Source organism: Mastomys coucha, unplaced genomic scaffold (genome assembly GCF_008632895.1).
Source record: "Mastomys coucha isolate ucsf_1 unplaced genomic scaffold, UCSF_Mcou_1 pScaffold19, whole genome shotgun sequence".
NCBI lineage: Eukaryota > Metazoa > Chordata > Mammalia > Rodentia > Muridae > Mastomys > Mastomys coucha.
In genome coordinates, this window is record NW_022196901.1 from 16,014,517 (window position 1) to 16,039,585 (window position 25,069).

The window sequence follows — 25,069 nt, forward strand, 5'->3', positions numbered from 1 at the left end:
GTGGGTACTGGTTAGTTCATATTGTTGATCCTCCTATGGGGCTACAAATCCCTTCAGCTCCTTGGGTCCTTTCTCTAGCTCCTCCACTGGGGACCCTGAGGAGCAATTTTAAGTACTTAAGAATTCACACAAAGTCTAGCCTTCAAAAAGAAAACAGGTCCCCAAACTAGCGAGAAACTAGAATCATTTCCATTTAGTGGGAAGAAGCTCATAAGCATATAGACATTTAAACCTTTCCTCCACTAGTGGACTAAGTATGTAATATGGTATATTTTGAGTATTGGTATGACAACTGTTTTTTAAACAAAAGACTTTCTTTATGCTTTATAAAAAACCAAGACGGTGAATCTTGAATACAATTCGTGACACCCACAGCAGGCATTCTATTGTGCATAGTTTTGACTGACAAAAGATGACGGCTGTTGGCCGGCTGCACTTGCTGAGGAGCACCCTCTTCTCCGGTGTGGCTTCTGAGACTGTGATGCAAATGCGCCCGCCCTTTTCTGGGAACACAGAACGCCTGAGTCAGGCAGCGGTGGCTATTAAAGCGCCTGGTCGGTTGGGCTACGGCACCGCAAGGATGAGGCTCCCTGGCTGGCTGTGGCTGAGCTCTGCGGTCCTCGCTGCCTGCAGAGCGGTGGAGGAGCACAACCTGACCAGAGAGCTGGAGGATGCGAGCGCCCAGGCTGCCTGCCCCGCGAGGCTAGAGGGCAGCGGGAGGTGCGAGGGGAGCCAGTGCCCCTTCCAGCTCACCCTGCCCACGCTCACCCTCCAGCTCCCGGGGCAGTTCGGCAGCATGGAGGAGGTGCTCAAAGAAGTGCGGACCCTCAAGGAAGCAGTGGACAGTCTGAAGAAATCCTGCCAGGACTGCAAGTTGCAGGCTGACGACCATCGAGATCCCGGCGGGAATGGAGGGAATGGAGCAGAGACGGACTATCGAGTCCAGGAACTGGAGAGTCAGGTGAACAAGCTGTCCTCGGAGCTGAAGAATGCGAAGGAGGAGATCCAGGGGCTGCAGGGGCGCCTGGAGACGCTCCATCTGGTAAATATGAACAACATCGAGAACTACGTCGACAACAAAGTGGCAAATCTAACCTTTGTGGTCAACAGTTTGGATGGCAAGTGTTCCAAGTGCCCCAGCCAAGAACACATCCAGTCACAGCCGGGTAGGTGTCATGAGGTTCTTACAGTTTGTTCACGAAAGCTGTATAGCCAGATAGTGGCCGTAAACATTAACCTGAGGGAGTATAAGTTAGTCAGACTTTCACCTGTTACGTTATGGCAGGAGAAACAAGTATTTTCTCAAATGAGACAACAGAAATGATAAACGATCGAATTACAAAAATCCTATTAGTTGTACTCGTTAGCGAACGCTTGCAGTCTCTAGACCTTCTCTGCTAGGCCAACTGCAGATGAGCAGAAACAGATTCCTCCGGGGCTATTGCATTTGAACACAGGACAGGTATGGCAAGGTTCCAGGCTTGGGTCCCAGGAAATCAGGTCTCTTAGAGCAGCTCATGGGCTTTATAAGGCGTTCACCAACAATCTGCTGTGCTAGACTCTCAAATATCTAGTGAGAATGGGAGATTTTATACATGGAAGCATCTGTGTGTGCGTGTATGCGTGTGTGTGTGTGTGTGTGTGTGTGTGTGTGTGTGCGCGCGTGAGCACACGTGTGTAGAGCTTTTTGGTTTGAGACTTAGTGGCACATCCATCCTCACCATCCCACTTAACACTCTTTAAGGTCACAGACCTAACTGCCTTCTGTGCACACGACATTGTTTTTCCCAATTCCTGGATTCCTAGGACCTTTGTGGATGGGTTGCCACACCCTAGAAGGTCATCTCTGTGTTACTATCTGTGTTCATCCTGAATGTGAAGTCAATGGGACATAGTAGAGATAAGTTTCATTTGGAATCTCTAGAGATGTAGGTCATCATGTCATAGAGTGCTATGACCAAGGTAGACATTCATGCTTAAGAGACATCACAAGGTGTACATTAAAGATGACACTGCAGGTAACTTATAATGACACAAAAATACCCTATTATCTACTTTTCTCCTAAAAGTTTAGGACTCTCCAGAGTTCTAAATACATGCAAACAGATTTTTGTGTCTCACAGGTATCTTATATTAAACTTTCTTTAACCTGACTCAAATTTTATTAAAATTAACTGGTAACAAATAGTTGGTCTCTAATCTCTACAAAACCACTAAATGGTTACACTGAGCATAATTATAATTACCCTGCTGCTTCTTCTAGAAATGAAACTGTGAAATATTGGCTGACTATACCTTCCTAAATAATAAATTCAGGATAACATTGCCATATTATTGGAGGAGCGTCGCCTCCCTCCCCAACTGGAATCACTTTATGTCGATCTCAGGTGAAATGAGAATGCGTTTCAGAACCATGCTGTGCACTGAAGGTTGACATCTGGGAACATACGTAACGATTTCTGTAAAGACTGCTGTAAGGATCGCTGTAACAATTGCTGGTCATATCCTAGGAGACTTGGACTCCTCTCAACTTTAAGACAGAGGAATATAATGGTTATGAGAGTAAAGCTCTCTGTCAGGCAGATCTGACTTTATGTCTCAGCTCTGTCATGTAACACTTTGTTGCCACGGGGCAAGCCCCTGATTTTCTGGGAGACTAACTGTTTAAGCAAGCTGGCAGGCGTAATACCCACCTCAGAAGGTTGCTGTGTGGGTTCAGTGATGGGCAGTTTCTGGAGGCCATTGGCCCTCATTAAACCTTTCATACACTTTTCCTTACTACTGTTTGCTGTTAGTGTTGCCAGCAGAATTGCCATCCAAGGCAGTCCGGTTTACTTGAGAACGCCAGTTGGTTCTGAGGCCTTAGTTAGCATGTTAGCCAGGTTCAGGAAAGTATACCAGAGCCAGGTTCCACTATTATGTAAATTGTAATGCAAGTAAATTGTCCAATTGCTTTTGAGTCTGAGAATTCTTGAGATACATAGCTTTGACTAACAAAACCTCATGCTTTTATGCTTTTCTTTCCTCCCTCTTCCATCCAGTTCAACATCTAATATACAAAGATTGTTCTGACTACTACATGATAGGAAGGAGAAGCAGTGGGACCTACAGAGTTACACCTGATCACAGAAATAGCAGCTTTGAGGTCTACTGCGACATGGAGACCACGGGTGGAGGCTGGACAGTGCTGCAGGCTCGCCTTGATGGCAGCACCAACTTCACCAGAGCATGGAGAGACTACAAAGCCGGCTTTGGAAACCTTGAACGAGAATTTTGGCTGGGCAACGATAAAATTCATCTTCTGACTAAGAGTAAGGAAATGATCTTGAGAATAGATCTCGAAGATTTTAATGGTCTCACACTTTATGCTTTGTACGATCAGTTTTATGTGGCTAATGAATTTCTCAAATACCGATTACACATTGGTAACTATAATGGCACGGCAGGGGATGCCTTACGTTTCAGTAGGCATTACAACCATGACCTGAAGTTTTTCACTACCCCAGACAGAGACAATGATCGGTACCCCTCTGGGAACTGTGGGCTCTATTACAGCTCAGGCTGGTGGTTTGATGCATGTCTCTCTGCAAACTTAAATGGCAAATATTATCACCAGAAATACAAAGGTGTCCGTAATGGGATTTTCTGGGGCACCTGGCCTGGTGTAAGCCAGGCACAGCCAGGTGGCTACAAGTTCTCCTTCAAACAGGCCAAAATGATGATTAGACCCAAGAATTTCAAGCCATAAATTGTTAGTGTTCCTCTCTCTGGGCACTCATTATCTAAGAGGACAATGAATTCCTTCAGCCCTTTACCATATGCCTCAGTTTATATTCTTTTCCTATGGCTAAATATTTCCTTTACAGCTTTATAGCTCTTAAAATGAAGCTGAAGATATCTAAAAAGACTCCTTTGTTGCTGTTATATGAGGAGTGCTTGAAAGCACTGGAAATATTGACAATTATACATTATAATTGCAAAACCTTTCACTTTTAATAGTTGAAAGGTTTCCCACTATTTTTATTATTTTTATAATATAAAAACTAAATTTTTCAGCAAGCTAAATTCTATATACACAAGTTTTATTTTCACTAGGGCTAAATATACACATTTGAAAATATACCAGTCTTTTCAGGGTACAGTCACTCATGTAGCCAAGAACTGTAGTATTATCTTTGGTCTAAGAAGAACTTAAAGAATTTTAGTTCTCAAAAAGAAGGATGGGGATGCGATTGGGGGACAGGGATAATATGTATAGCTAAATTTATTCATCTAATGCAAACTGTGGCATTAAAATACCTTAAAATGTGGTAGCATACTATATGTCTCTTCCCTCTCCTATTGGAAAATATTGGAGCCATTGACTTTGTTCCATGGTATTTCACTGGCTGTTTGTAGCCTGTTAGACCCTGACACAGTAGCTGCTTTATCCCTCCCTCTGCTCTCTATGCACAATAGTTTGTGATGTAAGGTGCTAGACTACTGTAAGGCTTCCTTGGGGAAAGGCATGGTAAGGAAAAAAAGACCATTTATTTATACTTTGAAAGCCCATCCTATACCCAAAGCAATACTATTGTTGAGGAATCAACTTCCTGGGAAGCTGACTTTTCTAGAACAAATTTATTTATTATGATGAATTTTGTAATAATAGTTCAAATATTATACATTTTAATCCTAAGTAGTCAATTGCTTATTTCATTCTCAGAAATTCAAAGGATATATACAATTTTAGCTAAATGTAAGTCCCTGGAATTCCTTAATTGTGGATGCCAAGGGTCACATTAAAAAGCTTTGGAGGCAGTTTCACTTTATCTTTGTGAAAAGGGACCACTTCAGAGAGAAACAACCAGCTGCACATTGAAAAGTGCTCTTGAGTAGAACTTGAAGTATTGCATGCAGTCAGTCATATGGAGTAACTGACTGTACAGTATGCACTGTTTAAGCAAGAACTTTGATTTTTAAGTTTTGGTGTAGTTTCTAATATACTGACCAAGCTTTTGAAATATATGCACAAAGATTATTTTTAAAATATAATTAGGGAGTACAGTTATTGAGTTGACTACTTAAATATTCAAATATGTAGCCACTGTAAAAAAAAACTTTAAAAAGAGCAAGATATTATTTTAAAAACATGCAACATGAAGTTTTCAGGTGAATACAATGACAACTAAGCTATTAATAATATAATTAAATTGCCAGAGTAAGGTAAATGCATACTGAATTAAATGACCAAAATGTGAAACATAGATTTCAAAGACTTTACCTACTTGGTAAAATATTGAATGTAAGTGGCAATAACTAATTTTATTTCTTTTTGCTTTTTAAAAAAGGCTAAGAAGAGTTTGATATTATACAATTCATGTGTTTCAAATCCTGTTTATTATATGTAGCCATATAAGTCTAATGACATTTCCATAATGAAAATGGATTTATTATAGCAAAAATACTATTTATTCATCCTTAGTGTGTCCTTTTCAGAATAACAGTGAATCCATATAAATGTCTTTGCACTTTCAATGGATCTGAATGTTGTTTTCTATTATAGTCTTAGGATATTTTTCTAATGATTTCTTTAACACAGAAATTTATTTTTGGAATCATTTTCTGCCACTAACTTTGATAATCTTCAACCTGTTTATTGAAATAGTCCTTAGCCTTAGCAGTTTACTAATATATGCAAATGCTCGTAAATGTACTCTATTTGCAAATATGCATTTTTAGAGTCTTTGTTTCATTTGGGTGACTAGCACTGATCTTATTTATCACTTTATTGCTAAACATTATTATCCTTTAAAAATGCTGAGTGGAACTAATTTCTTAGGAACCCAGTTGATTTACCTATCACTAAATGAGAAAGCCATCTTTCTGAGAAGTAGGAACGCAGCAAGTGTGTTCAGCTCTCTGGCGGGCAGGACTTGTGTGCAAAGCCCAAGAAGCATTGGAATCACGGTATTGGCTGGTCCCGGATTTTCAGTAGCTGTCCCTCACCCCTCAAAAAGTTTTCAAGATAGAATGGATATATGTAATTTCCATAAACCCTTGTTTAAGATTTATTTTCCTTGATGTATAATTAAGGTTATGTTTCATGTCTCTTTAAAGCCTTGTAAAATAAAAGATTTAATCTTCATATCTATCCTTCAATGTGGAAACAGTGTTTGTAAAATGATACTTATATATCTATTAGTATCTGAAAAGTTGAATTGTGTTTACCTAATCTAGATAATATCCCCGAGTCCTTAGAAACACTGAGTATTATTTCTTTAAAAGGAAGCAAAGCAAACAGAGGACACCATTGTCTATTTCCTTTAGACCGGTGTCGACACACCCAGGCAGCATTTTCAGTTTCCCTTTGTGGCATTTAACTCTGTCTCTTCTTTTCTATCATTAGTGTTACTGATGGGTTTTAGCACACCAGAAATTAGTCATTCAAACTCAAAGGCAAATGTTTGGCTCTAATAGTTTACCCACCTAATTAAAATAAACCAGTATTCAATAGCCGCTTATGCTACTAAAGCTAAAAAGCCAGAAATTTCTTAAAAACCAAATACGTATGGAGACAGGAAGTGTGTGTGTGTGTGTGTGTGTGTGTGTGTGTGTGTGGTTTGCCTTAATTCATTTAGCACACACTTGTACACTCCAGAAAGCCTTGGAGGATGGAGGTGCACCTCTGACCCGCACAGATAGATCCTGCATTCTGACTTTAAACCAGGAGAAATTTTCATGACAAAAAAAAAAGCAAGCAAGTGTGAGAGATTATTAGAGGAAGTGAAGCTAACTGAGGGGAGTCCTCAGTGGAGCTAATGAGTACAGGGCACAGAGGGGAGACCGCTCTGTGAAGACAACAGATATATACATCTGTAAACAACCGAGTGGAAACCTGAGACAATGCCTGAGGAAAGCAAGTTCCAAGCCAAGGGAGCAAGAGGTCTCAAAGTTTGGAGTTGGAGAGCAGCTGGCCCATTTGAGAGTCAGGGAAGGCACCCACGTGTGAAAAGCAGAGTCTAGTCTGCTGGGGTCAAGAAAGTAAGGCAAGCAGAAAGCATAAAGGTCAGCAGGTGAGCAGAGGGTGAGGCCACAGCGCTTAGGTCTCCCGGACCTCGTACACGAGGATGCCTGCCGCTCATTCTGAGCAGGCAGGAGCCCGGCAGCTGTGTACAGAGGAGGGCCATCATCTCCTCCAGTGAGAAAAAGAAGGCTGTGTTGCCGAGGGATACGGTTGCCGTGGATACGGGGGTTTCCAGGATGATAGTGCTTAAGGTAATCCCATGGAGGGAGGGTGAAAGCACAAACTTCAGCGTTCAGTGAGGTCCACTGGTTTTGAGGTAGCGCTCATAAGATTTGACCGTCAAAGTCAGTTGTGGATAGCAAAAAAAAAAAAAAAAAAAAAAAAAAAACAGAGGAGCTCCTGCAAGCCATAGTATCTCAGAGCTGTCACTGACTGAAATAGGAGGCCATCTGCAGAGGGAATCTGTCCGAGGCGGGGCAGAGAGAACACTGGAATCAGAAGCTTAGAACATGGACTTCAAACACCTGTAAGCTGAGACTACCATTTGGCTTTAGTCTGGAGTTCAGGGAGGGCACCTAGGATTTATAGATTCATTTGAGAACTGCTCATTTCAGATGGAATAACTCCTGGGACCGGAAAAGATAAACTTATATATAAGTAGACATCGAACACAAACTTTTCTGCAGCAACCTGAATCAATTCCCCTCACAGAGAGGTTGGAAGTAAGGAGTATTCAGGATGCCACCATCTTAAAATCACAGCAGAGAGGATCTGCTTCTCATGCCAGCAAAAGTGCTTTCTTGTGAGTCTTGTTGCATGTCTTAGATATCATTCAGTATTAGCAGTGTTCTCTTAGATATCATACAGTATTAGCAGTTTTCTCTTAGACATCAGATGGGATTAGCTGTGCTCTTTTGTTGAATGAATTGTCTTAAAAGTTTGGTATTTCACCATGGAATTCTACAAAATACTCATTTTGTACCAGGAGAGACAGCTGGAGTGGAGAGCATTCAGGAGTGAGGTAGAGCAATGGAAACTCCCAGGAATACTAGTGAAGACTCCTAGTAATGGGGGATATGGAGCTTAAACTGGCCATCCTCTGATACCAGGCAAGGGTTCGAGGTCAGAGACTGGGATACCAACCCAGCCTCAAAACCTTTGTGATGCTGAACTTGTGAGAGTGGCCAAACAATGACTGGTCCAGCGTGAAACCCACACCATGGGAGAAAGTCCATGCTGGACACTGGATAGCCCAGAGACCTAGGATAGAACCAGACACAGCTGGCAAAAAAAAAAAAAAAAAAGTCAAGGAAATGATTCTTAATGGTACTTGTAGAGTAGAGCCTAGCGTAATCGTCATCAGAAACCTCACCTGACCTCTGACGAAAACAGATGCAGGGACCCACAGCCCAACATTAGGTAGAGCTCAAGAAATCTTGTATGCCTTCTACCTCCGTGGGTAAGTCATTTACCTCTCTGTGCCTCAACTGACTCAGTCATTTACCACTAGCTGTGAGCTCTTCAAGAGGCATTTGTTCATAGTCTCTCTCAGCGCCTTGTACCAAGCCTAGTCCTAAACAAGTGCCCAGTGAATGTCTAGCAAACTCGTGAGGGGGCTGATGGAACCTGGACTACTGTTGTACAGGAGTCTGGGAAGCATCATCAGTGTGTTAAACCTCCCTTGCTTCACAAAAGTTTTGAAGCAGCTTGAAATAACAATCATGTATACAAAGCAGGGATCCAAAAATGAAAGTATTAAAAAATAAAAAGTAAAAAATTAAAAAATAAATCCAGTGGAAGAAGGAGAGGAGGACTGTAGGAACCAGAGGGGTCAAGGATGCCACAAGAGAACATGCCACAGAATCAACTAACCTGTGCTCATAGGGGCTCACGGAGACTGAGCCAGCAATCAGGGGGCATGTATGGGTCTTCCCTAGGTCCTCTGTATCTTGGTCTTCTTGTGAGACTCCTAACAGTGGGGGAGGGGCTGTCTCTGACTCTTTTGCCTGCTTTTGGGACCCGTTTCCTCCTACTGGGTTGCCTTGTCCAGCCTTAATATGAGGGGAGGTGCTTAGTCTTGCAATTTGCTATGCCATGTTTGGTTGATATCATGGGAGGTCTGTCTTTTTCTGAAAGGAAATGGGAGGAGAGAAGAGGTGGGGAAGAGGGACTGAGAGGAAGAGGGAGGGGAAACTGAATATAATATAGGAGATAATAATAATAATAATAACAACAATAACAACAACAATAATAATAAGAAGTGTGGGTTCACAATGGAATTCTAGAAAATACTAATTTTGACTTACAAAATCATACACGAGAGGAGGAGGCAATGATCTCTCATAGGCCTGGATTATGTCCTTCCTGGTACATATCTTGTCATAAGGGAGTGTTTCCACTGAGAATATATGTGAATGTGTACGTGTGTTTGTGTGTGTGCATGCACATGTGCATATAGCAAAAGAAGCAAGAACTGAACCACATAGAAAAGACCTCCAAGTTTGTTAACAGCATACTATCTAGTTTGCCAAATATTTTAGTATCATTAGAGTACAGCTTGGTTATGATTATGAATAATTTAACTGGCACTGGCTTCATTCCCTGTCCCCATTTAAGAGATAGTAGTGATAATGAACTATTTCTCTCAAAAGTGTTTTATAAATGCTTTCCACGTTAGGGGCAGTCTAAACTCAACATCCTAGTCCCTTCCATAGTACTAACACTGTAATGGAGAAGACAATGAATGAATCTGACTGGCGTTTCACAAACCCTGTACTGGACACTTTCCCAGGCACTGCCAGTGTGCTCTGTTGGCTGTGGTGAATGCTGCCCAAGGGGACAGTGCTTTACACACAGACACACACATACATAGACACACAGACACACATACAGACACACTCACACACACACACACACACACACACACACACACACACACACACTCTTCCCTGGGAGGGATGTTATATACCAACTGTCAATCATTTGTAGGCCATCCTCCATTTCAGCTTTCCTGACATTCCTGATGAATTTCTTATGAAGTGTCTAATTTTCCATGGAAAAGTTCGTGCAGTGACCCACAGTACTACTCCTCTTCTGCTTTGTTTTAAAACTTAGAAAAAGGAAAACAACTTCAAATTATATCTTGTCTGAGCTGAAATTATTTATATCTTATCAAAACTATTATATAATGTTTTAGACAGGAGATATTTTTAAATCAACGTATTTTCAAGGGTGTTAATGTTCCTACTTAACCTAGCAGTTAAATACTGTCTTCCTGAGGCTAACTCAAATTTATGACAGCTCTGAAAGAGAAGGCAAACAAGCCCTCATGCTGTCCAAACACTACTTGCTCCATGGTTACGTGGCAGGATTCACTGTAGACACATCTGCTCAAACACAAAGCACTTTGCAAGTTATCTGAAAGCTGAAAGACTTCTCATGCAAATGCCAAAGTTCTTATTTTCATCTGTTAAAGAAAACAAGTTTTATAAAGCATATTGCTGGAAAAATAAATGGTATTAGTGAGGGTTTCTTTTTAAAATTTTTCTATCCTATTTGAGGAAATGTTTGTTTGTTTTGAGGTTTCATTTATTTGTATTTTATGTGTATGAGAGTCTGCTTGAGTGTGTGTGTGTGTGTGTGTGTGTGTGTGTGTGTGTATCAGAGACAGCATGTGCACAACATGCATGTAGTACTCTCGGGGGCCAGAAGAGGGTGTTGTATTTTCTAGGGCTGGAGTTACAGAGGGCTGAGAGCCTACACACGGGTGCAGGGAACTGCACCCACCTCCTCCGGAAGAGCAGGTAGTACTCTTAACTGGTGAGCCATAGCTCCAGACGTTTGGACAATTTTTAAAGCCCTGTTAATCCAACTACTAGAAATGCCCCCAGAGGGACCCAGTCAATGTGGGGATCTGTGCAGGTTGAACAGGACAAACACCGTTGTCCTGAACATGGGTTGCTGTTTAACATGCCGACCTTGGGTAAAGATTCTCAATGTTGTCTGCAATGGCCCCATGACGGCAGACATGTCAGGGGTGTCAAAGAGAGCAGGGTTAGAGAAGCTGAGCAGATCTGTAGCTTGTGCCAACTGAATAGTGCAGCTTTTCCAGACCTGGGGGTATTTAATTGCACTGAGAGAAAAACATTTGACAACCAATCCTCTATCACAGTTCCCTTGAGGGGTTGGGTCGGTTGGAGTAAAATAGGATAGCTGTGTGATGGTTCTAACTGAAAACATTTAAATCACTGAGAACTTAGGTTGCTTTCCTATGGAAATGGCATTCGGAGATGGAAGAAATCTCTCCATTTTTCATTTGCTTTTAAAAGTGATGGTCATGTGTAGTCGCTCTTCTGAAACCTATCATGGTTATACACAAAGCCGGTAGAGTTTGCAAGGAACATTGCTTCCTGCTCTCTCACTTTTCCAAAGCCAGTTCAGATTAGTTTTAAGAACAGGAAAGAGAAGTGGGTGGGAGGCAAGGCAGCCCAGCAGGGGTGAGGTTACAGAGGGAGCTGAGGTCCAGCTTTGCTTGGAAGGAAGATACTTGGAGAAAAAATTGGGGCTCCAGGTGGCCTTGGATAATGGCTACTCTGAAGCATTGTACAGGCCTGTTTTTAGGACAAGAGGAATACCAGTGGCATGGGAAATTCTAAGCTCGTAGGCAAATAGAAACAAGCTTGGCTGCAGCAAGTGTGTTCTGGATGGGCGCACGAACAGAAGGAACCATAGATGATCAGGCTGCTGAGGGATTTGACTGTTGAGGACGAGGAAGTGGCAATCTTGATGCTGAAGCAAGGGAAGCTTCAACTCTAACTATTTCCAACCTCCTCCTGCTGCCCGTCAGGTCCTCATGTCTATGCCTGGACCTGGAAAGGACCACGGGATGCTGGGTGGGGAAGAGTCCACAAAGAATTCTGGCCACTGCTTCATAAAACAGTGAAGTGGCCAAAGACATCAAGGGGAGATGAGTGGAGACAGCAAAGCGGGGAGGCAGCATCTGGAGCTCCTCAAACAGGTCTGAGGGGGATGTGGAGAGACACCGATGCTGATGTAGAATTTTAGGGAGTTTTGAACAGGGTGAGCCATGGAAGTCATGCCTTCTTTGCCTGAGGGGACACCTTAGCACAAAGCTTCTCAAGGCTCTCTGCTGAATCTGCATTTCCTCCACACCCTGCTGTGTAGCAAGGCTGGGGAAGGAAAATGTTGAGTTGTATGCAATTCACACAAATGTAGTCAATGCAAGGTTTGGCCCAGTGGTCCCTCTGGAGGAGCAGGGGAGAGAGGGGTAGATTGATAGTGATATGGAGGGGGAGGGGCTGATGGCGATAGAAAGGGAGGAGCTGATAGTGATGGGGGAGGGGCTGATAGTGATGGGAGGGACAGGGATGATGGTGATGTGAATACAGAGAGTGCCTATGTATGAATTCTAGTGGGGGAGGAGAGAAAAGACCCAAATAATCCAGAAATGGTGGGCATTACTGCAGTAAGCAGCGAAGCGACTATGAAGAAGGAACATGAGCTGAAAAACTGTATCAATCATCTAAATGAAGGCCTAGAGAACCTAAATGACTGTCCGACAACTAGCACACAGAGCTGGAACTAACAACAGTTTCGTCCAATCACCTCATCAGCAACTGATCTTTCCCCATCAAATTATTAAGATTTAAGCTATTCAAAGCCTGCCCGTGCTTACTTGTTCCAATTCTTGTGCCCTCCCATTCATATTTTGACCCTACCCAGGTGTCCCTGTTTGCCTTCATTTGGTTCATGTGGGCGGGAATAGGAACAGTACTTTCGTACATAAGATAATGGACTTGGCATCGGGTTCTAAGCTAGTTGCTTTCCTGTTTGCCATCACACTGACTCTACCAGATGGAGCAAAGGTTAAAATATGACTCAGATCTTCAATGGTATCCTGAGAAAACACAGGAAACAAATATATAGCCTTGGAGTAACAAAGGTCTTTCAAAGTATAACAAAACCTCGGAGCTGCAAAGAAATGATTGATTGATCCAAGCACTCTGAAAGATGAATTTCCACACAGAGAATAAGCAACCAGGAGCCAGCTAAAAACAATTATCTGATAAACCAAACAAATGCACACCATTCACAACAGCCTTTGAAATGTATAAATATAAAGAATTCCTATGAATGTTTAAGACAAATTCAAGCTAACCAATTCTGGGCAGTAGAATGTTAAGAAAGCACACGCACATAGAGAATGAAGAACATTAACCACATGTCTAACTTCTACCAAGCTGATGCATCATATCCGCCCAGCATGCATGAGGTGGCTGTATCTCATCTCTATAATCTGATAACCATAATATGCCTGAGTCACCTAGCTTCCTTCTTCTCTCACTTCAGTCTTCCTTTGACCCCCAAATCTCCTCCCAGCCACACATTTCAAATGCAACCTAATCCAGAGTGTACACTACCTGCTCTAACTAAGTACCTCAGAGCCAGACACTAGACAACCAGGGCCTGCACATAACACCCCAGAACCCATGGAGATTATTCAAACTGGCTGTTCCTAGAAGCCCGCCCACCCCGTCTGGTCTGTTCTTTAGTTCAGAAGGCACAGTAGTAGAGTTTCTTTCGCAGTCCTTCCTCTCCGTCTGCCTCCTGTCTTCCTCTCATACTCTACCCCTGGTCCTACCCAACCTTTTGACATGGTGCCATCCTCTTAGAAATTGCAAGTAATAAAATATTTCTGTGGTGATTGTGGTGCTTATCTCCTGATTTGTTGGCCTTTCCATACTTCAAATTTTCTATTAATATGTTATCTGGTGTGTGTCTGTGTGTATGTCTGTGAGACACACACATGCACACAGATCTCATGTAATCCAGGCTGGCCTCAAGTTTTCTAAGTAGCAGAGGATGACCTTAAAACCCTGGCCCTCCTGCCTCTACCTCCCAAGTGCTAGGATTAGACATTATGTGTGATTGTGCCAGGTATACCCAGCCCTGAACCCAGGACTTATGCATGTTAGGCAACCACTCTGCTAATTGAGCTACATCCCTAGCCTTATATGGTCTCTTTCAAAATAGTCTGATATATAAACAAAAGCTCCATTACACTCACTTCAAGGTAAATATAAGGGCTATGACAAAATCACACACATGCACATGTGCATTTACACACACACACACACACACACACACACACACACACTGTATAACAAAGGCCAAAGAAGAGGCCATGGATTAGAAAGAGAGCAAGGGGGAATGCATAGGAGAGCTTAGAGGGAGGGAAGAGAATGGAGAGATGATATAATTGTATTATCATCTCAAAAATAAAAAAAAAAAATTAAAAAAAAGTTACATGGAATGCAGTGCTGGTTGGAATAAAGGGAGACCCATTTGTAGTTGTAAATGGCTACAATCACTACAGAAGGCATCTCGACAATGAAGACACATTTGAAGTTCACAGACTATGATCCAGCACTTCCATTTCTGGATATTTCCATTTAAAAACACTTCAAACACAATGTTTTTAAAATGAGATCTTGAAGAGACATTTGTATATCATGTTCAGAGAAGCTAAAGTGTTCACTGATAACTCATAAAAGGCACTGATAGTCTTAGGAAATTCCAACACTGTCTCCAGCATGGGTGAACCTTAATGACACTAAGTTAAGTAAACTGAGCCAGCTGCAAAAGGAGAAGCAGTCTGTGACTCCACTCACAGGAGCAGCACAGGCTCAGAGAGAGGAGAGCCTGAGAGCACAGAGGTAGCTGCCAGTAACTCCAGGAAGAGGAAGTTCACTATTTAATGAACACACAGTTTCAGTTTTGTTGGTGGAAATTGTTGAGACTTGGTCTGTTGCTATGTAGTGTAATGGTAAATACTGGCCCCCAAGGTCTGGTTGTCTCTAGGGACCAGGAGATCCTCATGTATACCAAGTGATGCTATGTAAATTTGTTATTTAATTTAATTTAAAACTATTGGTGCTCTGTGCACTACTCCTGCCAGGGGAGAGCTTATCTCCAGGGACTGCTCTGAACTTGGGTCTCAGGTGAGACCTGCATTTTCTCTCTAGTGACTGTGTAAGGAGGGCCAGCCAGGAGGCACAGGCAGCAGAAGTGGCAGAGCAGCTAGGACAGGGTCCTTCTTGACTATCTATACCTAGGAGGTGGAGCTGTTCCACAGCCCTCTGTGCATGGGTCTTACTAGGAGAGAGCTGGTCTCCCTGGGGTCTTGACACAGGCTTACAGACCCACAGGAGGAACAACTTCCAGCCAGAGACACCAAGAACATTTAACACCAGAGATTAACAGATGGCAAAAGGCAAATGCAAGAATCTTACCAACAGGAACCAAGACTACTTGACATCATCAGAATCTCATACTCCCACCACAGCAAGTCCTGGATACCTCAACACACCAGAAAAGCAAGATTCAGATTTAAAAATCATATCTCATGAGGCTGATAGAAGATTTTAAGAAGGACATAAATAATTCCCTTAAAGAAATACAGGAGAACACAGGTAAATAGGCACAAGCTCTTAAAGAAGAAACACAAAAATCCCTTGAAGAATTACAAGAGAATACAGGTAAACAGATAGAAGACCTTAATGAGGAAACACAAAAAAATCCTTTAAAAATTACAGGAAAACAAAACCAAACAGGTGAAGGAAATAAACAAAATCATCCAGGATCTAAAAATGGAAGTAGAAACAATAAAGAAATCATAAAGGGAGACAACTTTGGAGGTAGAAAACCTAGGAAAGAAGTCAGAAGTCACAGATGCAAGCATTACCAACAGAATACAAGAGATAGAAGACAGAATCTCAGATACAGAAGATACCACAGAAAACATTGACACAACAGTCAAAGAAAATGCAAACTGCAAAAAGATTCTAACCCAAAACATCCAGGAAATCCAGGACACAATGAGAAGACCAAACCTAAGGATAATAGGTATAGAAGAGAGTGAAGATTCCCAACTTACAGGGCCAGTAAATATCTTCAACAAAATTATAGAAGAAAACTTCTCTAACCTAAAGAAAGAGATGCCCATGAACATACAAGAAGCCTACAGAACTCCAAATAGTTTGGACCAGAAAAGAAATTCCTTCTGTCATACAATAATCAAAACACCAAATGCACAAAACAAAGAAAGAATAATAAAAACAGTAAGGGAAAAAGGTCAAGTAACATATAAAGGTAGGCCTATCAGAATTACACCAGACTTCTTACCAGAGACTATGAAAGCTAGAAGATCCTGGGCTGGTATCATACAGACCCTAAGGGAACACAAATGCCAGCCCAGGCTACTATACCTAGCAAAACTCTCAATTACCATAGATAGAGAAACCAAGGTATTCCATGACAAAACCAAGTTTACACAATATCTTTCTATAAACCCAGCCCTTCAAAGGATAGTAAGTGGGAAACTCCAACACAAGGAGGGAAACTACACCCTAGAAAAAGCAAGAAAGTAAACATTCAACAAAACTAAAAAAAAAAGATAGCTACATGAACAGAATTCCAACTCTCTAACAATAAAAATAACAGGAAGCAACAATTACTTTTTCTTAATATCTATTAATATCAATGGACTCAATTCCCCAATAAAAAGACATAGACTAACAGAGTGGTTACATAAACAGGACCCAACATTTTGCTGCATACGGGAAACCCACCTCAAACCGAATCCAAGAACATATCAAAACAATCATCCATCATATTCAAGTAGGCTTTATCCCAGGGGTGTAGGGATGGTTCAATATATGGAAATCCATCAACGTAATCCACTATATAAATAAACTCAAAGAAAAAAATCACATGATCATTTCATTAGATGCTGAGAAAGCATTTGACAAAATCCAACACTCCTTCATGATAGGAGTCTTGAAAAGATCAGGAATTCAAGGCCCATACTTAAACATGGTAAAAGCAATATACAGCAAACCAGTAGCCAACATCAAACTAAATGGAGAGAAACTTGAACAATCTCACTAAAAACAGAACTAGACAAGGCTGCCCACTCTCTCCCTACCTATTCAATATTGTACTTGAAGTCCAAGCTAGAGCAATTAGACAACAAAAGGAGACCAAAGGGATATAAATTGGAAACGAAGAAGTCATATTATCACTATTTGCAGATAATATGATAGTATATTTAAGGGACCCCAAAAATTCTACCAGAGAATTCCTAAACCTGATAAACAACTTCAGCAAAGTAGCTGGATATAAAATCAATGCAAGCAAGTCAGTGGCCTTCCTCTATACAAAGAATAAACAAGCTGAGAAAGAAATTAGGGAAACAACACCCTTCACAATAGTCACAAATAATATAAAATACCTTGGTGTAACTCTAACTAAGCAAATGAAAGATCTGTATGACAAGAACTTCAAGTCTCCAAAGAAAGAAATCAAAGGAGATCTCAGAAGATGGAAAGACCTCCCATGCTCATGGACTGGCAAGATTGATATAGTAAAAATGGCCATCTTGCCGAAAGCAATCTACAGATTCAATACAATCCCCATCAAAATTCCAACTCAATCATTCATAAAGCTAGAAAGAGCAATTTGCAAATTCATCTGAAATAACAAAAAAACCTAGGATAGTAAAAACTATTCTCAACAATAAAAGAACTTCTGGTGGAATCACCATCCCTGGCCTCAAGTTGTACTACAGAACAATTGTGATAAAAACTGCATGGTATTGGTACAGTGACAGGCAGGTAGATCAATGGAATAGAATTGAAGACCCAGAAATAAACCCACACACCTATGGTCACTTGATCTTTGACAAAGGAGCTAAAACCATCCAGTGGTGCTGGGTCAACTGGTGGTCAATATGTAGAAGAATGCAAATCAATCCATTCTTATCTCCTTGTACAAAGCTCAAGTCCAAGTGGATCAAGGACCTCCACATAAAACCAGATACACTGAAACTAATAGAAAAGAAAGTGGGGAAGAGCCTGAAGCACATGGGCACAGGGAAAAGTTTCCTGAACAGAACATGAATAGCATATGCTGTAAGATCAAGAACTGACAAATGGGACCTCATAAAATTTCAAAGCTTTTGCTAAGCAAAGGATACTGTCAATAGGACAAAATAGCAACCAACAGATTGAGAAAAGATGTTTATCAGTCTTACATCCGACAGAGGGCTATTATCAAATACATACAAAGAACTCAAGAAGTTAGACTCCAGTGAACCAAATAACTCTATTAAAAAATGGGGTACAGAGCTAAACAAAGAATTCTCAACAGAGGAATACTGAATGGTTGTGAAGCACCTAGGAAATGTTCAGAGTCCTACAACACCCAGAAGAAGCTCCACTCCCTGGCGCTCTAACAAACCCAGGATCAGAGGATCAGAGGTGCTCTAACAAGCCCAGGATCAGAAGATCAGAGGTGAGGAGGACATAACATCTGTCCCAACACCTGGAGTAACTGGGACCAGCGATACCCAGGCATGCAGGAACTCCACCAACCCAGTGGCACTCGTTCCTGCCAGTCTGTCTGGTTTGGTGCCCTGAGTAGACTTTGGGCATAATTCTGCACAACACCCAGATGAAGTTCCACTCCTAGGCTCTCTAACAAGCCCAGGATCAGAGGATCAGAGCCAGTCCCACAAAACCTAGAGGAAGCTCTACTCCCAGGTGCTCTAATATGCCCAGGATTGAGGATCAGAGGTGAGGAGGACATAACATCTGTCCCAACACCAGGAGTAACTGGGACCAGTGAGATCCAGGCACGCAGGAACTCCACCAGCCCAGTGGCATGGGTTCCTTCCAGTCTGTCTGGGCTGGTGCTCTGAGCAGACCTTGAGAGCAAATTTTGTAGCCAGTCCTACAACACCCAAAGAAAGCTCCACTTCTGAGCAATTTAATGGGCCCAGGATCACAGGATCCCAGAATCACAGGATCATAGAGACAGCTTGACTCTGAGGAGTTCTGACACAATAAAGATCACAGGTAGGACAGGCTCCAGTCAGATTTATCCACAGCAGGGACCACTAGAGATAACCAGATGGCTGGAGGCAAGAGTAAGAACATAAGCAACAGAAACCAAGGTTACCTGGCATCATCAGAACCCAATTCTCCCACCATAGCAAGTCCTGGGCACACCATCACACCAGAAACGCAAGATTCAGATCTAAAATCACTTCTCATGATGATGACACAGGACTTTAAGAAAGACATAAATAACACCCTCAAAGAAATACAGGTAATCAGTGAGAAGCCCTTAAAGAGGAAACACAAAAATCCCTTAAAGAATTACAGGAAAACAATCAAACAGGTGAAGGAAATGACCAAACCATCCAGGATCTAAAAATGGAAACAGAAACAATAAAGAAATCACAAAGGGAGACAACCCTGGAGTTAGAAAACCTAGGAAAGAGATCAGGAGTCATAGATGCAAGCTACACTAACAGAATATGAGAGATGGAAGACAGAATCTCAGGGGCAGAAAACACCACAAAAAACTTTAACACAACAGTCAAAGAAAATGCAAAAAGCAAAAAGATCCTAACCCAAAACATCCAGGAAATCCAGGACACAATGAGAAGACCAAACCTAAGGATAATAGGTATAGAAGAGAGTAAAGACACCCAATTTAAAGGCCAATAAATATCTTCAACAAAATTATAGAAGAAAACTTCCCTAACCTAAAGAAAAAGATGCCCATGAACATACAAGAAGCCTACAGAACTCCAAATAGACTGGACCAGAAAAGAAATTCCTCCCATCACATAATAATCAAAACACCAGATGCATTAAACATAGAAAGAGTTTTAAAGGCAGTAAGGGAAAAAAGTCAAGTAACATATAAAGGCAGGCCTTTCAGAATTACACCAGACTTTTCACCAGAGACTATGAAAGCTAGAAGATCCTGGGCAGATGTCATACAGACCCTAAGGGAGCACAAATGCCAACCCAGGCTGCTATACCCAGCAAAACTCTCAATTACCATAGGTGGAGAAAAAAAGATATTACATGACAAAACCAAATTTACACAATATCTTTCCACAAATCCAGCCCTACAAAGTATAATAGATGGAAAATAGCAACATAAGGAGCAAAACTATACCCTAGAAGAAGCAAGAAAGCAATCTTTCAACAAACCCACACAAACCTAATTCCACCTCTTAGAACAAAAACAGGAAGTAACAATTACTTTTTCTTAATATCTTAATATGAAAATTAATATTACCAACATATCCTAATCGATTGAAATCCAAAATTATGAGGAATTAGAAATTGGTTGGCTGTCATCCAGTGGTCTCTCTAACTTGGTAATTGGAGAAATAGGTCCTATATTGTACAATCCATATACACTTTCCACTTGTTGGTTCCTGACAGTGTCTTGCTGGGGTCCACATACTGGTCTTGAAATCAGGCTTCTCCCACCCAGCCTCTCTATTAGTAGGATTGTTTATTTGATGTTTTTGCATTATACTATGATTTTCAGGACAGCTTACATATTTCAAAAGTTTATATAGCCAAAAGAAATGTAGACAATTAACTTGAAAGGTGTCTTGTAAGAGAATAACAAAGAGTGAAACTGAATGCTTTGCTTGATGTTTGTAACTATTGTATCAAGTTTGAAGATGATGATTTTATAAGTTACTCTTTCTCTTAGATGAATGCTTTTCAAAATCACCACAGCCAATGAATCAGATTCTACCCTCACCTAATGTCTGTGCCACCCTCCAAGCAGAACCATTATTCATTGAAATAGTTGGTGAATGACTTCATGGATAGACCATCTTAATACACACACCATTTCTTAAATGAATGTATCCTGTTCTCTGTGGGCTGAGAATGATGAAAATCACTCAAGTCAAATAGCTTTGACCATAGCAGGAAATCTGTATCCAAAAATCGTGCCTACAATTCATTCCTTGGCACAGCAGAACTGTCAACTCATAGAGATAAAATCCTTTGGTGATACGAGGGTCATTGAAGTACAGCCTTATTACAATGAACTCCAATGTCTAAAAATTGTTCTTATTTTGGGCTTGTACCACAGTAAGAGCCAAGATTTTAAGCTCTACTAAATTCAAAACAAACAAAAAGTCTTTATTTATTTATCTATTTATGCTCATTAAAAATACTAGTAGTAATATATTATTTTGAAATATACAGTTAATATGTTTGGAGTTATTTAAAATTTATATTGAGAAAAATATGTATTTTCAGTATTGCTGTAGACAAGCATCTACATAAGACTGTTTAATTGATTGTTGTTTTATGTCAAACAACTTTTATAATACTCATTTTTATTGTTACAATATTTTACAAATTTTAAAGAATATGACAAAATAAAAAAACAAAAGGTATTGCAGGTATTGGGGGGTCTCTGAGAGGAGCTTGGGTACAAAAGGGAAACAAGAATGTGATGTGATTTTATTTACTTAAAATATGTTTTAAATATTAACAAATTCAGATACATTGAAATCATGTATCTTTTATCATCATAATACAATAAAACTTAAATCAGTTTAAAAAAAAAAAGAAATGTTTAACATCCTTAGTCATCAGGGAAATGCAAATCAAATCAACCCTGAGATTCCACCTCGCACCAGTCAGAATGTCTAGGATCAAAAACTCAGCATATGCTGGCGAGGATGTGGAGAAAGAGGAACACTTCTTCGTTGCTAGTGGGATTGCAAGCTGGTACAACCACTCTGAAATCAGTTTAGCTGTTCCTCAGGAAACTGGACATAGTACTACCAGAGGACCCAGCTATACCACTTCTGGGCATATACCCAAAAGATACTGCAACATGTAAGAAGGACACATGCTCCACTATGTTCATAGCAGCCTTATTTATAATAGCCAGAACCTGGAAACAACCCAGATGTCCCTCAACAGAGGAGTGGATACAGAAATTGTGGTACATCTACACAATAGAGTACTACTCAGTGATTAAAAATGATGAATTTATGAAATTCTTAGGGAAATGGATAGATCTGGAGAATATCATTCTGAGTGAGGTAACCCAATCACAAAAGAACACATATGGTATGTACTCTCTGATAAATGGATATTAGCCCAGAAGCTCAGAATACCCCAAACACAAGTCACAAACCATAGGAAACTCCAGAAGAAGGATGGCCAAAGTGTGGATACAAAGTGTGGAGCAGAGACTAAAGGAAGGACAATCAAGAGACTGCTCCACCTGGGTATCCATCCCATATACAATCACCAAACCCAGACACTATTGTGGACGGAAGCAAGTACAGGCTGACAGGAGCCCAATATAGCTGTCTCCTGAGAGGCTCTGTCAGTGCCTGACTAATACAGAAGTAGAGGCTCACACCCATCCATTGGACTGAGTACAGGGTCCCCAATGAAGGAGCTAGAGAAAGGACCCAAGGAGCTGAATGGGGTTTATAACCCCATAGGAGGAACAACAATATGATCTAACCAGTACCCACAGAGCTTCCAGGGACTAAATCACCAACCAAAGAGTACACATGGTAGGACTCAGGGCTCCAGCTGCATATGTAGCAGAAGATGGCCTAGTTGGTCTCAATGGGAGGAGAGGTTTGTGGTCCTGTGAAGGCTCTATGCCCCAGTGTAGGGAAATGCCAGGGCCAGGAAGCAGGAGTGGATAGGTTGGTGAGCAGGGGGAGGGGGCTAGGGAATAGGGGTTTTTCTTTCAGAGGGGAAACCAGGAAAGGGGATAACATTTGAAATGTAAATAAAATATCTAATTAAAAAAATAAAACTATTGGTTGAATAAAGATGCCTACAGCCAATAGCTGGGCAGAAAAGAGGTAGATAGAATTTCAGTTCTTGGGATTGGTTTCTGAGGCACAAGAGAAGGAGGGAGAAAGTGGATAGAAGAGAAGACATGGAAAAATTTATCATTAAGATTCAAGAACAAATAAACCCACTAACCCAGCAACCTGTTAGGAATTTATCCTTTCAATCTGATAATCCCAGTACGAAATGGTGCCAATGAGATTATTTGATTTATTATTGTGTCTAATTGAAACATGGAGTTTGAAAATGACCAAAACTCTCAAGACAGAGAATTACGTAAAATGTTATACTGAAATACTATTTTAACCATAGAATAATATAAAAATAAATTTGTATGTGTAAAATGCAAGTATGTCTATTAGAATACCAATTCCTTCTTTGTGAACAGACTTCCTGTTATGCTATCTATATAAAAGATGGCCCAAGACTCTAAGGGGTAGCCTTCAGATAGTGGAATGGGATAGGAAGCTGACTTCCAGTGACCTTCTCAGCATCTATAGGGTTTATAAGTCTGAAAGGCAGATAATGGGGAGCAAATGGGGCCTGGTGACAGTATCTGGGCAATTTATTGGGTCAATACTACTGACAGAACAAAACTTATGTGGGGCTGGCAAGAATGTCCACCAAGAAACCTTTTTTAACTCTTCAGTGTACATATATATAAACAGACAGACAGGTATACATTTGAATGGATGGACGGAGGAGAGCCCTCATATCATCTTTATTTCTTTCTCATTTTTTTTTCGAGACAGGGTTTCTCTGTGTAGCCCTGGCTGTCCTGGAACTCACTCTGTAGATCAGGCTGGCCTCAAACTCAGAAATCTGTCTGCCTCTGCCTCCCAAGTGCTGGGATTAAAGGCATGTGCCAGCACTGCCAGGCCATCTTTATTTCCTTTCTCTGGCCTTTTTATAGAAAATGTTCTTAGAAAATTACCTCAGATAAAGTGTTATACAAAACAGGAGTAACAAAAGGATGTTGATACTAAGTTGAGAGCACTGTTTCATTCTGTAAGCTCATTATAAGTTCAAAGCAGCAGTTTCTGCAAGCCCTTGCCTTATCATGGTACACACCTGTGGCTTCATCCTTGGACCAGAATGCTTTTCCTTGAACACAAGTTCATCCCAAGCCCATATCTCCTTTTAGTGTAGTATGAAAGCTCATTGTATTTCTTATTATGCAGCCTTTACTTAACTATATGAGAAGCAGGCACATTATATTCTGGATTCTAACTTTGTTACATCTTTCTGGCAAACAACTAAAAGATCTCTTAAAGCTTTCTCCCTAAAAGTATTTGAATCAAATCAAGAACTCTATAAAATCATTAATTCATCTAAACAGCATTAGTTCATGAAAGTTTATCTTTACGTTGGAAGGAAATCTGCCCAATAGAGTGGCCTGAAACCCAGGAATCAGAAGGCTATGTGATAGTGATAGGAAAACAGGTATCAGCTGCAAGAAGCAATTCTGAGGGGAAGTCTCCTGGGACCTTGCCTCTCAGAGCTCATCTATCTTAGGCTATGCAAGAAAGGCAGGCTGCATCCAGACCGTCTTCCAGCTTTAGCTTCTCCTAGAGGGCTCCGACAGCTAACTTCACTGTATTCCGTTTTAAGCCTTCTGAATTTTATGCAATGTGCATATTTTACAAATTAAAGATTAGTTTTAATGTAAAAGGTTAACCTCACAACTGAGACACACTTCATTATGAGGCTTCTGATCCTACAGTCTCTGAATACCTAGTCTGGGTGCATCTTCTGCTCAGCCGCTGAGCCCTGACCTTGCTATGCAGAATGACAGCCTGTCTTACATTCTTTCCTGGTGTTGATTCATTTAACTAGTGTCATCTGTAAATGTGGTTACCAGGGGGCCATGTTCCCGACCCTATTCTTATTTATTGCCTAAGGCCCTACCTAAGGATGCCACTGCTTTCTCATTGACCAGTTCATATATTTTAATTGAAAAGAGTTTTCTTGATTTCAATACTTAAGAATCCATCTTCAGTTCCCAGTATGTGTGGTTCTAATGGTACACAAGATGTACATTCTCAGAGAGTAATAGCTTTCCAAATCCAACTTATTCCCCTCAAAAGAATTTCTTTTATTAAAGGAGAAAATAATTGCATGAATTATTTCTCCTATTCCTTATTTTTAAAAGCAGTATCTGTTTATAACAACTACTAAAAAACAAAAAAACAAAAAAACAAAACAAAAACAAAAACAAACAAAACAAAACAAAACAAAACAAAAAACCCAAAGCCACTATGGAATCACAGTTTAAAGTCCTTTTCTTCAAGCCTGAGGCTAGAACCCAGAGCTGCAGACAATTGTG

General features: G+C 40.9%; 2 protein-coding genes across 3 annotated transcripts in view; one reads left to right on the forward strand and one right to left on the reverse strand.

Moving 5' to 3' along the window:
• Ccdc146 (coiled-coil domain containing 146) overlaps positions 1-25,069 on the reverse strand; it is a 135,690-nt gene that overhangs the window by 81,240 nt on the left and 29,381 nt on the right. The window lies entirely within an intron of this gene.
• Positions 489-6,133, forward strand: Fgl2 (fibrinogen like 2). Its single transcript, XM_031380079.1, has 2 exons — positions 489-1,166; positions 3,042-6,133. The coding sequence occupies exons 1-2, from the start codon at positions 581-583 to the stop codon at positions 3,746-3,748; spliced, it is 1,293 nt and encodes a 430-aa protein (XP_031235939.1). The 5' UTR covers positions 489-580; the 3' UTR covers positions 3,749-6,133.

Coding starts and splice junctions, on each gene's coding strand:
- Fgl2 (XM_031380079.1), top strand. CDS start 581: ATGAGGCTCCCTGGCTGGCTGTGGCTGAGCTCTGCGGTCCTCGCTGCC. Junction 1,167..3,041: donor ACACATCCAGTCACAGCCGG/GTAGGTGTCATG, acceptor TCTTCCATCCAG/TTCAACATCTAATATACAAA.